The 17,871-nt window shown below is 40.7% G+C and overlaps 1 protein-coding gene across 3 annotated transcripts in view; it reads right to left on the bottom strand.

The window, feature by feature from the left end:
• VPS8 (VPS8 subunit of CORVET complex) overlaps nucleotides 1-16,079 on the bottom strand; it is a 304,464-nt gene extending 288,385 nt beyond the window's left edge. For all 3 annotated transcript variants that reach the window (XM_073803975.1, XM_019946111.3, XM_073803976.1), the window contains exons 1-4: nucleotides 15,982-16,079; nucleotides 7,782-8,032; nucleotides 6,919-6,987; nucleotides 901-1,031 (exon numbers count right to left, since the gene is read on the bottom strand). In XM_073803975.1, the coding sequence (XP_073660076.1) occupies nucleotides 901-1,031; nucleotides 6,919-6,987; nucleotides 7,782-7,934 (353 nt within the window). In that variant the 5' untranslated portion in view covers nucleotides 7,935-8,032; nucleotides 15,982-16,079. The remainder of the gene's footprint in view (nucleotides 1-900; nucleotides 1,032-6,918; nucleotides 6,988-7,781; nucleotides 8,033-15,981) is intronic.
• Nucleotides 16,080-17,871: the final 1,792 nt, after the last annotated feature.

Here is a 17,871-nt window from a genome sequence, read left to right as displayed (position 1 = left end):
CTTAAAGATGGCCAGTAGGCACATGAAATGATGCTCAACATTGCTAATTATTAGAGAAATGCAAGTCAAAACCACAATGAGATACCAACCCACACTGGTCAGAATGGCCATCATTAAAAAGTCTACAAATAACAAATACTGGAGAGGGTATGGAGAAAAGGGAACCCTCCTACACTGTTAGTGGGAATGTAAGCTGGTGCAGCCACTATGGAAAACAGTATGGAGGTTCCTCAGGAAACTAAAAACAGAATTACCATATGATCTAGCAATCCCACTCCTGGGCATATATCTGAACAAAAGTATAATTCAAAAAGATACATGCACCCCTATGTTCATAGCAGCACTATTCACCATAGCCAAGACATGGAAACAACCTAGATGTCCATCGACAGATGAATGGATAAAGAAGATGTGGTACATATATACAATGGAATACTACTCAACCATAAAAAAGAATGAAATAATGCCATTTGCAGCAACATGGGTGTAACCAGAGATTATCAATACTAAGTAAGTCAGAAAGAGAAAGACAAATACCATATGATATCACCTTTATGTGGAATCTAAAATATGGCACAAATGAACCTATCTATGAAACAGAAAGAGACGCAGACATAGAGAACAGACCTGTGGTTGCTTGGCAGGGGCGGGGAATGAACTGGGAGTTTGGGGTTAGTAGATGGAAACTATTACATATAGAATGGATAAACAGGTCCTACTGTAGAGCACAGGGAACTATATTCAATATCATGGGATAAACCATAATGGAAAAGAATATGAAAAAGAATGTCTATATATGTATAACTAAGTCACTTTGCTGTACAACGGAAATTAACACAACATTGTAAATCAACTATATTTCAATTTAAAAAAAGAAGAAAAAAATAAAAGGATATTTACCTTTTTAAGTTGGTCCTGTCGCCACTATCTGAGCTTGCCACAGACGAAGTATCATAGGAGTGAGAATCAATAGTATCAATATTTAACAATGTAGGATCTTCAAGAACAAAAGAATCATCTTCATCATCAGTCTAAATTAGAAGAACATGGATAAATAAATTCAAAATTCCAAATACTCCATAAGTCAAATAGGCGTTAATGGGTTTCTCCAAAACACTCATATGCTTATTCTGTTTTTCACCCATTTTTCACGCATTGCTGTTGACCAGAGAGGCATAGTACAGAATTAAATTACAACTCTAGTTATCTCTCCCTACAAAGAGTTCACTCCAAAAATTTCTTTCTTGTAGCTGGAAGAAGTAGGAGCAGTTATGCATATTATTGTTAGTTGCCAAATATTTCTTAAAATTCTAACGTGTATAGATGCTTTACTAGTTAACTAACAGCCAATGGCTAATTGAAGAAAATAAATACCACCTGACTATAGATAGTTTACCTTAAGAAATACGACAAGCAGACAGAAGAAAGGCATTCTGGGTTGGAAACAGCATGTGCAAACACAGTGATTTCATAATAGGAATTTTGCCCATGAAAAAGGAAGTAGTCTAAAATGAATGGAGTATTTGAGTAGGAGTTGGAGGTGATCCTAGAAAGATAAGCTGGGATCCAAATTGTAAAAGTCTTATATTCCATTAAGCTAGGTGATAGGAGGGCCCTATTTGTCCACCACTGTAACCCTAGTGCCTAGTACGATGCCTAACACATAATCAGTACTCATTTACTTAATAAATTAATGTACTATATATAGTAGGCAGTGGGAAGGCAACTGAGATCTTTAAAAAATGTACACATGATGGGAACCATGCTTTAGAAAGATAAATGGGGCAGTATGAAGATGGATGAGGGTAGAGGGGGAGACAGGCAGGGAGACTAATAAGAACCAGCAAGATGGCTATTGCAATGTCAAGGAAAGACAGGAGAGTTCAGTCTAGGAATGCAGCAGAAGGGGTCAAGAGAAGGAATAAGGAAAGAGACATTACTGAGGTAAAATCCAAAATTCCTGGTTACCATTTAAACAGTGTGTTTTGAGGGGTTGGGGGGGTTAAGAAAGAAGTCAAAGAAGATTCCAAGGTTTCCAGCTTGAGCAACTAGCAAAAGGTGATACTACTAACTGAGATAAGAAAGCAAAAAGAATAGCAGATAAAGCAGAATGAGTTTAGCTTTGAACAAGCTGATTCTGGGCAACAGACATTAAAGAAAAAAGTTCTGATCTTACCTCCTCTTTCAGCTGGACTACCTTCTGCCTTATCATTTCCATTCATATTCTTAAGAGAGCAGAGCAGTCCATACTCATTACCTCCACTTTCTCCACCCATTACCAGCTACTGACTACTACTCTTGCTGAAGTTACTAGTCAAATCCACCAGCCTATTTTCCGTTAGCATGCTCTTGTCCTGTACGCATCACTTAACACTACTGGCCATGCCCCACTTTTTGAAACTTTCTCTTCCCTTGGTTTCCAATACATCTCTTTGCTACTCCTCCAACTTATGTGGCCTCTTCTATCAGTCATGTTCTCTACTTGTCCTCAGCCCAACCTTTAAGTGGTGTTGTTCCCCAGGATTATATTCTTGTCTCCTCCTACTTCACACACTTCCTACATGAACAAGCTAATCCATACTTATAGTTTCAAGTATGATGTCATGCTAATGACTCCATGCTAATGTCATGCTAATGTATCTTTAGTACCAACATTTCTCTCGCAGTTTAGGCCATATTTCTGACGGTTTTTCAGATATCTCCACACACAAGATTGCTAAGAACAGGATGAGGGTTAGCAAGGAGCTACTGTGTTACTTGAGAGCTGTACAAGAATGGAAGGACTGCCATAAGGAAAGGTAACAGAAACAATTCATAAATAAGAACTGCAGCACCAAGGTCTTAAGCAAGAGAATCAATCAGGATCTTATCTGATTTTCTTAAGCAGCCAGAGACATAATTAAGGAAAACAGATTAGCTAAATTAAGCCAGGGTTGAGGCTTACAGGATAAGCGGGGGGGGGGGGGGGGGGGGGGGGGGGGGGTGGCGGGGAATGAGGAAGAGAATTGAGGGTATCAATAAGGCTGAATTTAAAATTACTAGCTACACAGTAGAGCTATCAATTCTCACAAATTGATGTGCAAAATCTACATAAGCCTACCAAACTTCAGCTGGGGTGTATGTGTGTGTGTGTGTAAACTAGTAAAGTGATTCTCAAACTTACGTGGAAATGAAAAAGACCAAGAATAAGCAAGGCAATCTTGAAGAACAACAACAAAGCTGGAAGATTTGAAACTGTTAGATATCAAGACCTATTATAAAGGTTCAGACATCAGAGTGTGCTATTGGGGCAAGTATAGAAAGACCCATGAAATCACACCAACACATATATGATCACCTGATTTAAAACAGAAGTGACACCGCAGAAAAGAATGGTGCTCAGTAAGTGCTGCTGCCTCATACCGCACCCCATCACACACAAAAATTTCAGATTAATTGCAGATCTAATGTGAAAGGCAGAACAATGAAGATTTTAAAACAAAATAAGATAGCATCATCATGACTTTGGAATCTGCAAAATTTTCTTCAACTGGACGCACCAAAAAACTAATCATAATGGAAAAATTTAATAAGCTGAACTACTACTAAGAACTTCTGCTCATCAAAAGAAACCATTGAGAGTGAAAAAGTAACCCACAGAATGGAAGAAGATATTTGCAATACATATATCTATTAAAAACTTATATCCATCAAATATAAAGAACTCTTATAAATAAGTTTTTAAAAAATCAATTGAATAGAAAAGTGGGCGAAAGACATGAAAAAGCAATTCACAAAAGAGATATCCAAATGGCCAGAACATACGAAGGTACCCAAATTTCATCAGTCTTCAGGGAAATTCAGATTAAAACTATGATGTGATATCACTACACACCTACAAGTATGAATGGCTAAAGTGAAAAAGAGAGAAAAATTCAGAAGTTGATGAGGATATGGTAACCAGAACTTCCATATATCGCTGTAGGAAGTATATATTATCACAACCACTTTGAGGAACCTGTGGCAGTATCAACCAAAGCTGAACATGCCCATACCTGGTGACCTAGCAATTCTACTCTTAGGTACATACCCAGCAGAAATGTGTGTGTGAGTGCGTGTGTATGTATGTGTACACATGTGTGTATGTATCTAAAGATATGAATAAGGATATTCACAGCAGCACTCTTCATAGCAGCCAGAAACCAGATATTATAAAACTGCCCATAAACAGTTGAATGAGTAAATAATGGTATATAACAAAGAATTTTATACAACAATGGGAATGGATGAACAATTGCATGCAGCAAAAATATGAATAAATCTAAAAACACAATATCGAGGGAAGTAAGTCAGATACACAAAAGCACATACTGTATAATTCCATTTATATGAAGTTCAAAGCAGCCAAGGCAGTCAATGCCGGTAGAAGTCAGGATAGTGATTATCCTGGTTGGGTACTGAAGGAGCACAAGAGGAGCTTCTGGGGTGCTAGTAATGTTTCATTTCTTCATCTGGACTCTGGTTACACAGAGCATTCTGTTTGTGAAAATTCACCAAGCAGTACACTTACGACCTGTGCACTTTTTCTATATGTATGTTGTACCTCAATTAAAAGTTCAAAAGAAATTTCTGGCTGCACAATCCAACAGTAGAACTGAAGTGAAGCCAGGGCTACTCTCAGACACTGGGAGACTAAGAAGGATCAAGAGACTTGGTCCTGAAGAGGTCAAAGAGCACGTTTAATGGAGGTAAGAGAACGTGGGGGTAGGGGAAGGATTGTTAGGATTAGAGAACAAAATTTCAAAATTAAAAACCTCAGAAGTAGCATAGTTTCAAAGGATGACAAGGCCTAGTAACATTATTTCATGCCCTAAATTCTGAGATTTAGGATGTCTCAGTCATCTCTTTCTGTAAAATATCTTGGATGTACACTTCTTCCCAGCACCTCGTCAGGTTGCTATTAATGAGCTTCATAGAATATATGCACCCACGTATCCTGAAGTAAGTGCTTATTTATTTACACTTTCTACTTCTGTCTTTTTTTTCTTTCTTAAAATCATTTTCTTTCATACTTCTTCCCCCTTTTTCTCTTCATAACATTCTACAACTTAAATTATTTTTACTTTTACTTATTCCCTTGCCTCGCTCCCTGGTGGTATGAAAGCTGGCCAATTTCCAGTCCTATTTCTCTCTCAAAGTCAGAGACTGTCATGCAGCACTTTATAATCCCAGCATCTAACACTATGACCCAAATACACAAGGCACCCAAATTACTGTTGAGGATGATAACAGTATTATCCTCTCAGTAAACCACTAATGACTATACTTGCTGTTACTAGTAGATAAGTAAATATTGCAAAGACAGTTTTCCTTCATTATGAACTACAGTCTCATTCATGAGCATTATTTTCTTTGCCATTATTATATAAAGATGTACAAATAGGGCTTTGTACACAGTCCTCTAAGATTATTTTTATTCTTCACTTAGTAACTGAAATAATATGTGATTAAGACCATGTTATCAAAACTGACTAAAATTAATCTCTTCATTGCTAAATGAAAGATTTCCTCTATATTAGGAAGCAATAAATAACCATCACTGTAACAGGATATTCTTTCATTGACCAAAGACTTCTTTGTCAAAATTAAAAACGCTTAAGTCTTATTAACACAGATCATACATAACATTTCTGAAGTTAAAATACATTCAAAGAAACAGCGACATCAAGCTGATATTTTTAAAAAAAGAAATAAAAGATACAATTCACTGAGAAGGTAGTTTGCAAGTATAGATAAAGAAGTAATAAAGACCAGGGCCCAACCCACTCAGATGTATGGGGTCAGTGGGCATTTCTATTGAGGAAGCTTTGCATCATTATCTTTTGGAAAACACAACTATGTATCTGAAATAGATTTTAAAAATCTTTCTGAGGGCTTCCCTCGTGGCGCAGTGGTTAAGAGTCCGCCTGCCGATGCAGGGGACACGGGTTCGTGACATGGTCTGGGAAGATCCCACATGCCGCGGAGCGGCTAGACCCGTGAGCCATGGCTGCTGAGCCTGCACGTCCGGAGCCTGTGCTCCGCAACGAGAGAGGCCACAACAGTGAGAGGCCCAGTGAGAGGCCCACGTACTGCAAAAAAAAAAAAAATCTTTCTCAAATTAGAAGCTAAAGCCTCCAATGGGAGTCTTAAGCAAGTTTTTAAAGATCAAGAAGACTGAGCTGAAGAACTGTCAGCAGATGCAGGGTACAAAAAAACTGGCACACTTCACCAACATGTACTTCCACAGAGTTCCTTTATAAAGCCTTTATGATCTGCTAATTCAGAAAGGAACATCATTTCATAACTCTACAAACCTTTTTAATAGAGATGGTATTCACAAGATAAACTATGGAGGCTTCGTTTTCTTTATACAGAACAGTGATGAAGTGCATTACAAGGCTGCAGATGCTCTTTTGTATCAGAGGACGAGCTATTTGAATATCACTGGTAGAGATAACATTATCAAAACATAACACAAATCTCAAAAGTGTCATGAATTTAGTATTTCAACTCACTTACTAAAACATTTCTTTAATCTACCAAGTATGAGGCATTGTACTGGGCACAGAGATGAACAAGACATAGCTTCTGCCCTTGAGAAGCTCACAACCTAGATCAGCATGTCCAACAGAACTTTTTGCAATAATGGAAATATTTTGTATCTATGCTGTTCACTACAGTAGCCACTAGCCACATGTGACAACTGAGCACTTGAAGTGTGCCCTGTATAACTGAGTAAATGAAGTTTTAATTTTTATTTAACTGTAATCAATTTAAATTGTCACATGTGACTATTGGCTCCCATATTCGACAATGCAGGTCTAGAGACATACAGTATAACCCAGAAGTATTCAAATCAATGCCATAAAATGATAGCAATCATTAGTATATACTTACTTCATTTAGTATGCTTTCCAGTGTTGGAGGAGTATCAACTTGAGGAATATCAAACTCCTTATCATCAATCTAAACAGAGAAAAGAAATTAATGCTCACATAATAATGCTTTCCCTCTTATAACTGTGAGGGCGTTTTAATTGATTAGAACCATTATCAATTAAGAGACAAACATACCACCAAATTCTTCACACAGACAGCCAACTCAATAATCTATGATACAAAGGGTCAGGTCAAAAGACTACAGACTATCCGCATATTCAGTGATTATCAAGCACAAATATGCACTGATGCCACCATCCTGACAGCCCTTTCCAGAAAGCTTCTGTTGAAGGGCTTTGGCATCTGCTTTCTTAAACAAAACAGCATTTCTTACGACAAGCCCTAATTTTCTAAGTTTAGACATAAGCCATAAGCAATACACAAAGGACTGACACTGCGTTTCTCAGTATTTCATAAATTATGGTGGTGGATGATTAGGTCAAACAACTTGTCATTAAATAGTCTCATGGCCACAAAAACCTATTAATATCAAATCAATGAGGAAAAAAATCACTGCACAAGAATTCTAAACCTACCACTAGCGCTATGATATTGAGACATCATTCAACATAGCTGCACTTCAGTTTCTTCCCCCACAAAATGGAGTATCAGGCTTGTGAAGCTCAAATGAGAAGATGTATTAAAGTGTTTCATAAACTGTAATGAGCTATACAAATGAAGAGTAATATTACTGCATAAAACTGTATAGAGATGCCTATTAATCTATGCAAAATATGATATATTTAGAGTCTTTGGATCATAAAGTACACTCTAACCAACATTTTGGTTAAACCTCAAACCTGACAAAAGCTGAATTTTTACCAGATCATTTTTGAACTCCAGTTCCTTGTCCAGATCTATGTAGGAGAATTTTGAAAGTGAAGCCTCCAGATTGAGAGACTTATTCAGTTCTTCATCAGTAGTCTTGGCACAGAGGCTCTGTTCCACATTTTCATGGTCTGGTTCATTGTCCATGTTTACTTTTAATAACTGTATTCGGTCAATCCAAGCAAGTTTTTGTTTGTTTTGTTCTGTTTTTTGGGCTTAGATCATGATGAACTGAATGATGATCTCTTTTCAAAAAAGAAAAAATATTTATCATTTAGATTTCCTCAACTGGACATTCCAAAGACTTACTGGGTCAGACTTCTGTGGAAACTGATTCTTCACTCAATCATCTGACTACAGGCAAACAGAAATCAATCCTAGGGTATGGGTTATGATATGCAGGGAGGGTTTCTATGGCAGCACAAAGGAGGAACATCTGACTCAGGAGTCTAGGAAGTGGTCCACCACCCGAAATCCTAAGCCTGGTGATAGTGACAGACTTGGGGCAAGCTCAGCCACTAGACCTGGTACCAACTAGATTTATGTACCTAAGAACAAGAGGGTAACTGGTGCCAAAAGCTGCAATTAACCCCTTCTTCACACTCCCAAACCTGAGCATATCTCCAGTTCTCCTTAAAGATAAGCATATAGTCCAGTTTTGTCACTGTCATCCATACAGGGCCATAGACCTCTAAGGGAACTTAGTGCAGACACAGAGGGCACAGAATGGATAGCTAGCCACTTAACAGGACACTAGCAAATCTAAAGGTTCGGATCTATTAGGGGAGACAACAATGATGCCAGGATAAAATAATTCCACAGGGCTTCCCTGGTGGCGCAGTGGTTGAGAGTCCTCCTGCCAATGCAGGGGACACAGGTTCGTGCCCCGGTCCGGGAAGATCCCACATGCCACGAAGCGGCTGGGCCCGTGAGCCATGGCCGCTGAGCCTGCGTGTCCGGAGCCTGTGCTCCGCAACGGAAGAGGCCACGACAGTGAGAGGCCCGCGTACCGCCAAAAAAAAAATTCCACAGCTGACTAGAGAGTTCTAGAAAGAAGGCTAGTTAAAGACAGACATTTTCAGGGAAAACTGAAATACTAAAGAAATGTATGCAATTTTTTGGTATTTTTCACAGCTCTAAATGGTATAATACCATATCAAAAAGAAACAGATAATCTGGTTTACTTTAAAAGCTGTGTAGAAAACAGCTGTCTGCAAAATTTCTAGAAAACTAAAAATATTTTTGGGGAAAAAAATTATAAGTTTAACAATTACATTTGCCCTTAAATGTTTTTAGTTTGTGTTATAATTAGGCTACAAGTAACCAAACTTTAAAAAGTCCATCACTTAGCTCTTCCTGTTTAGAATAAAGAAGCAAACATATGAAAATAGAAACAATGCCATAGTAATGATGATAATAAAAACAAAGGTCATTTTGTTTTCTAGACTAGGTGTTTTCCACAGTACCCAACAACTAGCAGTAATTCTCAGTAGAAAGCTTTTTCAAACTACATACTGCCCACAGAGGGCATAATCACCACCACCACCAAACTTCCCCACCAAACGAACTTCTCTTACTCTTATTCCTTACTGAAGTGAAGGCAGAAAAAAAGGCTGAGAACCTCCGAGCCACAGAATTAATTTTTTTAAAGGGAGCTGAGAATTAGTTGTTGTTATTGTTCTTTTTAAAATAACATGCCCAGGGACTTCCCTGGTGGCGCAGAGGTTAAGAATCCGCCTGCCAATGCAGGGGACACGGGTTCGAGCCCTGGTCCAGGAAGATCCCACATGCTGCAGAGCAACTAAGCCCATGCACCACAACTACTGAGCCTGTGCTCTAGAGCCCACGAGCCACAACTACTGAGCCCGTGCGCCACAACTGCTGAAGCCCATGAGCTCTGGGCCTGTGCTTCACAACAAGAGAAGCCACCACAATGAGAAGCACGTGCACCGCAATGAAGAGTAGCCCCCGCTCGCCACAACTAGAGAAAGCCCACGTGCAACGAAGGCCCAACACAGCCTAAAATAAATAAATTTATTTAAAAAAAAAAACATGCACTCATGATACAATCTGAGTGTGGGAAGAGTGCCTGCTCACATTTGTATGCTGGTGAGTTTAAGGAACATTTAAAAAAAATAATAATAAGTTAAAAAATAAAATAACATGCCCAAAACTCATTAACAATTTTATCTAGTTATGGTCATTTTTTTAGTACACTTAAAATGAATTTCACTTCCTTCAATATTTCTTTTTATCATATTTTAAAAAATGAATATCTACTATGCATAAGAAAGACATGCAGACTCATGAAGACTGATTTTTCAAGAGCTGAAACCAACTTTTCTAGCTAGTACATTTGGTACATTACCAAACAGACTAATTCCTTTCACATGTTGCAGAAGATAGACTCTAACGCTCTGTCCTACAAACACATGCTATCAACTACATTCCTAGAAGACATAACTGAGGGCACTCTGTAACTGGCAACATTTGAAAGCATCTTTCCAATCTCGGGTACTAAATGTACTTCTCCTTTTGCAATGAGCCAAAGGCAGGAGCAATATTAGCGTTTACAAGCCCTTCTTCAAAGAAGACTGAATTGGCTCATGACAAATTACTTCTTAATAAAGTTCACTCTTATTTGTACCACTTAGCAAAAATGATTTCAATTAGTCAAGGAATGTTTGCAAGCATGCACAAATTCACATTCAGTGTTTCCTGAGTACAGTTAAGTTTTATTCTTACACATTTTTTTAAATAGTGGAAAAGACCACATAACAAGAACAAAAACTTTAAATGATTCAATAACCTAAAATGTTTCATTCTTCACATTTGTGTCCCCAAAATAACTCAGAAAGGAAAACAATTTTTTCCTGGTTCTTTTTAAATCTTCTATCTGGAGTTAATGAAAGGTTCTCAGAACAGCTCAGCATCTGTGAACACCAATACTGCACTGAAGAAGTTTCAAGAAATCAAGCATTCTCTGAAAAAATAACATCATCCTGCCACGCTACCCTACTTCATTTCCAACCTTCACTTCACCGAGCTCCTGTTAGTGTGATGTGGCGGCAAACTGGAAAGAACATAAACCAAAGAGTCCATTAAAACCATATTTGAATCGGGGTTTACCAATTCCTATCTATGACCTTGGTCAATTTGTCTACCCTTTCTGAGCCCCTCTATTTCTACATCTGTAAGATGAAATATTGTGGCCATTTGTGCTGTTTGCCCAGAGCATCACCTCTTGTTCTGGGAAAGCCTCCTTCAAACCATGTGGTTCTTGTAGAGGCTGCCAATCAAAAAGCCCCTGGTAACAGAGATTGCACAATATAGCCAGGGTCCTTCACCAGGATTCACTAAAATGGAACTGGTAAGGAAGAGCCATTTCCACTGTTCTTTAAACAATGCATAATAAGGCTGAGCAATATTCCCCACCCTCCACCCCATCCTGTTCTGCAGAAAAGGAGGTCATTTATTCAACACATATCAACTAAACATCTACTATGCATCTGTCACTGGAGATCTGCCTCTATCAACAGAATTTATACTCTAGGTACAAATTCTCTAGCAAGAATGAAAGCAATCTATAAACAGAAGCGGAGACGAGGAGGAACGAGTGTCCTGCCATCATTCAGGCTCCAGGTTCCAGTGTTTTATGATGTTAGCTCCAGCCACAGCTTTCTGGCATTTTGGCTACATAAGCCAACACACTCTCCCAATTTTTCTTTTTTTCGGCGGGGGGGTGGGGAGGGGAGGTGGGGGTCACTTACAATTGCGAGTCCTGACTCTTAGGAATGCAACTACCTATTTGGCAGAGTTACTGTTAAGAATAAATGATATAATGACTGTAAAGCACTTAGAATAATGCCTGGACACAGTTTAGGTTTTCAAGAAATTTAAAAGTTCCTCAAGATTTCCAAATTCTTCTAAAGTTAAAGACCCTGAAACAAGAATGTGTTAGAATGTGACCTATATTAGGCCAGGTAAATGAGGAACTCTTCCACCAGTTTTTTTAACCTTGGCAGACATTCCCAACTGTTCTCAAGTTCCAGGATCCTATTTATTCACTGACAATCTCTTCCTCCCAAAAGTGTTATATGAGACAGTTTTCAAATTACACTGAAATCAAATCAAGTTTGTCTTTTTTTAAATATACTATATCCCCCAAAAGATATCACAAAATCATGATATGAAAGCAATTTTACACATCAACTTTGTTTCTGGTCCTCCCAATCCAAGTATTTCTCTTCTTCCATTTCTTTGTTTTGTTTTATCTTCTCGTGGTTTGTTTTGTGAAGAAAAATATAATACAGAATTAACTTCTATTTGTTTTCTATTATCTTTCTCTGGTAAATGGACTCTTTTTTAACAGCTCCCCAATGCCTACAGGATAAAATTCCAAATTCTAAGCCATTCCAGGCAGAATAACAGCTCCTTTATGACTAAACTTATTATTTGTATTCAGAGTCCTTCAGGAATAACTTCGAGGACTTCCCTGGTGGCTCAGTGGTTGAGAATCCACCTGCCAATGCAAGGGACACACACAACTACTGAGCCTGCGCTCTAGAACCCGCGTGCCGCAACTACTGAAGCCTGTGCACCTAGAGCCCGTGCTCCGCAAGAGAAGCCACCGTGATGAGAAGCCCACGCACCGCAACCAAGAGCAGCCCCCACTCGCGGCAACTAGAGAAAGCCCGCACGCAGCAACGAAGACACAGCACAGCCCAAAAAAAAGAATAGCTACCACTTTCCCTCCATGTCTGCTCACACTAATTCACCTTCCCTTTCCTTTTCCTTCCATTTATCTAAATCCCTTCTTTCCATCCTTCCTTCTGGGAACCTTCCTTCCCTAAACACCCTCTGAATCCAGAATGCATGTCTTCTTTTGAACAGCAGCTTGGCACTTTCCTTATATTGATTCATTAGTTAACTTACCATGTGACTACTTCTTTTCTCCCCAGCTGCACAACAGAAATGGGGCCAGGTGTTTTTGTATACTCCACATCACTGGGCTCACTGACTTGCATAGCTAGGCAGACATTCAATAAATATCTGCTGATCAACACAAGAATTGGAATGTAAGAATAACACCTGTGTTGCAAATTAAATATACCAGTTTTTTGTTTTTTGGGTTTTTTTGTTGTTGCGGTACGTGGGCCTCTCACTGTTGTGGCCTCTCCCGTTGCGGAGCACAGGCTCCAGACGCGCAGGCTCAGCGGCCATGGCTCACGGGCCCAGCCGCTCCGTGGCATGTGGGATCTTCCCAGACTGAGGCACGAACCCGTGTCCCCTGCATCAGCAGGCGGACTCTCAACCACTGTGCCACCAGGGAAGGCCTAAATATACCAGTTTTATTACCTGTAATTGTTAAGCTTCAGATGATATTATTTGACTTATAGCATGCAGGAATCTATGCCATAATAAACCAAGTTATAATTGAGTTCTACCTTTATGTAATGAGGCCTGTCAACTACAGACGATCATCTTCATCCTTCAGATAGCAGCTAAAACTCTGCTTCCTCAAAAAAGCTTCTTTTTGTCCTGCTCAACTAAACTAGGTTCCTGGTTAATAAGCACCTATAACATTGTTCTCCTTTTATCACACTTACCACATTGCAATCATTTTTCCATGTCTGAACCTCCATTCCCTTCCCTCAACTGGAATGTAGGTTCCAGGAAAATGAAGACCATATCTGCCTTTTTTCATCACTGTATTCCCAGTGCCTAATTACATAGTAGCTATTCACCCCACCAATCCATCCACCTAACCACCTCCCCCCCACCCTCCCTCCCTAGGTAAGCGGCCAAGCAACACTGCATCACTGGCTTCCAGAGCCTTAAACAGCAGTTCTGGTCATTCAAAATAAGATATGGCTAGTCATTCTGCCCACAAAAGCCTCCCACCTTGCAAGTTCCCCTCTTTGCATCTAAGTGAGTTTTTTGTTAATCCCTAACATTGATTTTTTTAAATGATCATTTCGCTCATGTATGACATGACACAAACTCCAGAATTTCAAATATTTTGTTTTTTTACATTAATTCAGCCTATAGGCCAAGATGAAAACAGTGAAAATGTATCATAAGTTCATTCAATTTATAGGAATTCAACCATTATCTACGACAAATGGAAAGAGAAGAAAAGAAATGATTCACACAGAGCCAGGGACTCTGCATACCGCTCCACTCAATAACTACAAGCTTCAGAGTATGCATGGGGGGAGGGGGTGGGTATCCACTGGCTTTTTGGTCAGTCTCACTTCTCGCATGCCTCATACACGGCAATCCGTTTCACCTGTTCCAACATCGAGCAAAAACTGGCCGTGCTGAACTTCCTGAGAGATCAGTCTCTAACATGACTCCTTCCCCGGGTACTCAATCTTCAAGGTACTTTTTGAGGGTGCTCAAGTTTCACCCTTACTCATCGACTTCAGAAACAGACCCATCTTTCCTTTGGAAGACCGCTCCTCCTCCACTTCAACCATGTAATTTTGGTGGTGCTGCCAATCAAATACCCTCTCTGCTTGGCCAGAAGAATAAGCACATGACATTCTTGTATCCAATCTGGCCAACCAGTGTCCTTCCCTGAAACTTATAAATATTGGAGGTAGGAGATTTCTCTCTAGGGTGCTTAAGCCTGGATGACATAACACAAAGGCTGTTATACAGAATGAAGATAATTCACACATTAATTCAAAATTCACTTAAGAATAGAACAGTTTGTTCTTACAAATATATACAGATGACACCCGAAGCTGTAGGTTAAGAGAAGATGTTATCTAAACTCTGTGAAAACTATAAACAAAAGTTAAACATACTTAAGTTCAAAAGGCCTTACTTTTCATTCACATACATAACTGACATTTGGTGTCACAATGGTTGATATGTCTATGAAAGGGTGGGAAAGAGTTGAAAAATCACCAAGAGGTCCCAATATTCTGGAAGACAGAAAACATCCATCTGCCGACGCTGGTCCAGGTACAAAGGAAATGTATAAAGGATAATCAACATACTATTCCCTTGACCTCTGGAAAAAATTTCCTCACATACGTCTCTTTGACATACGAAGCCAATAGTTCAACCAGAATTTTTTCTCCCATTTATCGTTATTCTGCATTCTATGGAACACACCAGCTATTGACAGAGATTTCAATAGCTACTCTTCTTAAATTTAACCATGAGCAAACCCATATCTTACACAAACATATGTAGGGCCTCCATCCCCATTTATATTAGAGGTACTTGAAACACACACCTGATACTTAATTTATCTCCTAATCGCAGACATCTGGAGTAAAGTTGGCACCACAAGTTACCGACCACGTTTGGCTTGTTTGCTGTGGGTCGGGGAGTATGGTAGAGGACACAGCCTTCCTGACCATTCTAGTATCAATCTAACATTAGCAGGGTATGAAGGAGGCATGCCTGTTTGGAGAAGGCTCCCCAGCAGTTCCTGACCACCCGTAGCCATGAAACCTTTCTCACGGATACTATTTCATCCCACCTTTCCTCCTTTGAAACACACCCAAACATTTTAGGCAGCTCTGTTTCCATCTGCCCCACCACTCCTTCCCCAAGTACCACACTTGGAGAACTAACCAGGACACAGGAATGGCCTCGAACATCAGAGACCCACGTGTCCCCTGCTGCCCTCACTCTGGGGCACACGTTGCAAGCAGAGAGAAACTGGACCGAGCCTCACAGGGTGCGCACCAATCCTTAGATGGACACCCCATCTAAGCTTCTGCCTCACACTCGGGAAGCACACTTATCCCAGGCCTCGAGGGATGGAGGAGCCTACACCTGCGCCCCAGACCCCAAAGGCGGGCTACACACCTGTTCCGCTGCGGGAGGGAAGTGATTACCGGCCTCCAAGGCTCACAATCTGGAGAAGCGGGTGCACCTGCACCTCAGCTTCACATTCTTTGGAACCAACAAGTGGAAACTGCCTAACCCAAGTTCCAAGCCAAACACAGGACACTCTCCTCCGCCCCAGAGTCAACCCCGCCCGGACGGTGGGCCCTGGTCCTGTTAGCCCATCAGGGGCCGCTCGGTCAGCCACTCCAAGGCCGCCCCGCTGTCGCGCGGGGGAAAGGGCCGAGGCTCAAGGACCCGGCACGCGTTCTCCTCCCGCCCCGGGTACAGCCCCCCCACCACTGCCCCCACCCCGTTGGCCCGCTCTCCGGAGATTCGTTACCTGAGCTCTCAGCCTTTCCAGCCCAGGATCCCAAGCCCGCGTGACCCGCCCCCTGCTCTAGCCCCACGCACGCGCAGTATCTACCCGGTGGCCATGCTTCCGCTTTCCTCTTCTCACCCGGGTCTCTCCTGGGCGGTCCGCCCCTCTACACCACGCCCCCATTTAAAGGGCCAGAGATACACTGTCTCACCCCAGGGACTTCTGGCGTGATTAACATCGTTAGGAACCGGAGAGTGGAAACGTCAGAGGAGGAGAGTAGACCAATAAATAGTAGTCCGTTAGATGAGAAGAGAAACCCTCCTCCAGCCCTATGTCAGTGAATTTATCTAGCATTTAAGAAAGTGAACCTATCTTCAGCCAGCCCAGAAAGGGTAGTTGATTCCCAACCAGTAATTTTTAATTTTAATCTTTTTAAATACGAATATAGAATTACCAGCTTTTTATTTTGCCAAATAAAGACAATTAGCACACACACACTAGAAATCAACTATTATTTTCTAATTTACCGTCAACATTGCTCCATAAAAATACATCTTAACAGCAAAAGTATAGGAGAGATACGCTCTCAAATAAAGGAGAGATCTTTAAAATGGATAGAACTATGTTTATTTCTCTTATTCCTCCTCAAGAAAGATGAACACTTTCAGGACAGACTGGTTTTTAGAGGCACCACTGTAGATAACGTGGGCCCCAGGACACAGATCTTATGCCTACTGGGGCCTATGGTCAAGAAAATAGAAGGAGGAAGCACACCAGAAAATGTTCCTGGAAGGAGATAGAGAAAATATTCAGTTGGGGAGACATTTATTGAGCATCAATCCGGTTCACTATACTTCTGGGTCTTTGAAGGACCCAAAGGTGGGTAAGACACAGCCCTGCCCTCCAGGTACTCTAAGAACTCAGTGTACAGACAAAAGTACAGTGCAAGGCAGGCTGTTTTGAGTGCTATAAGAAAGGTATGAGATCATCATTTCAGGATCACACATGAGGGAAAATGGGGAACACTTCAGGGAGGATGTGCTGTCTTATTAGGACGCTGAAGGATTTCAGTAGGCAGAGAGCAGGGAGAATTCCTAGCTGAGGGAACAGTGGGATTAAAGGCATTACAAAGCAAGATTGGAGACAAGCTGCTGGCCTGATGTGGCTCTGACATGGGCAGTGGCTTTCAAATTTTTTGATCATCACTCACAGTAAGAAATACATTTCAGCTATGACCTTGTAACCTAGTGTGTGTGTGTGTGTGTGTGTGTGCGCGCGCGCGCGCGCGTGCGCGTGCATGTGTGTACACCCTGTGACATTGTCTTTAGTATGTGCAATGCAACTTGGTATTTTCTATTTTTTTTTTTGATGCTGGTTAAAAAATTGATTTCATGACACTAATACATAGCAACCCATAGCTTGAAAGCACTGGTGTAGAGTGTGTTAGAGGTACAAAAGGCTCAAACCAGATCCAGGAGGGCATTAATGGCAAGCTGGTGGGTCTGATCTTCTGGTAAGAGCCTTTGGAAGTTCTTAAACAGAGGAGTGGCATAACTGTAGCTGTACTTTAGAACTCTGAAGACCTGTCTTTAGTTCTGAATATCACATTGTTAGAGGAAACTTATTAAACAGGAGCCTGTCTGGAGCAAGGTAAGCAGGCTGGTGAAATCGGAGACACTGACAGAGAACAGCTGAAAGTGTTAGGCAGAGAGGAAATTGACAGAAGTGGGGGGAGCTGGGTTATGGAGGTGGGAGGTGGGGAAGGTTGCTAACTGACCTTCTTGAAACATCTCTGCTGTAGTTGTAAACTTACTCTGTGTAACTCTAGAAAGTAGACCTGGGACCTGTGGATAGATGTTGTAGGGAAGCAATTCCAACTCACAGTCAGGAGTGTTTTAGCATGGTCCAACT

Source organism: Tursiops truncatus, chromosome 4 (genome assembly GCF_011762595.2).
Source record: "Tursiops truncatus isolate mTurTru1 chromosome 4, mTurTru1.mat.Y, whole genome shotgun sequence".
NCBI classification, from domain to species: Eukaryota; Metazoa; Chordata; class Mammalia; order Artiodactyla; family Delphinidae; genus Tursiops; species Tursiops truncatus.
The sequence above is the reverse complement of the archived record's forward strand: the minus strand, read 5'-3'. Positions and strand labels throughout refer to the sequence as shown.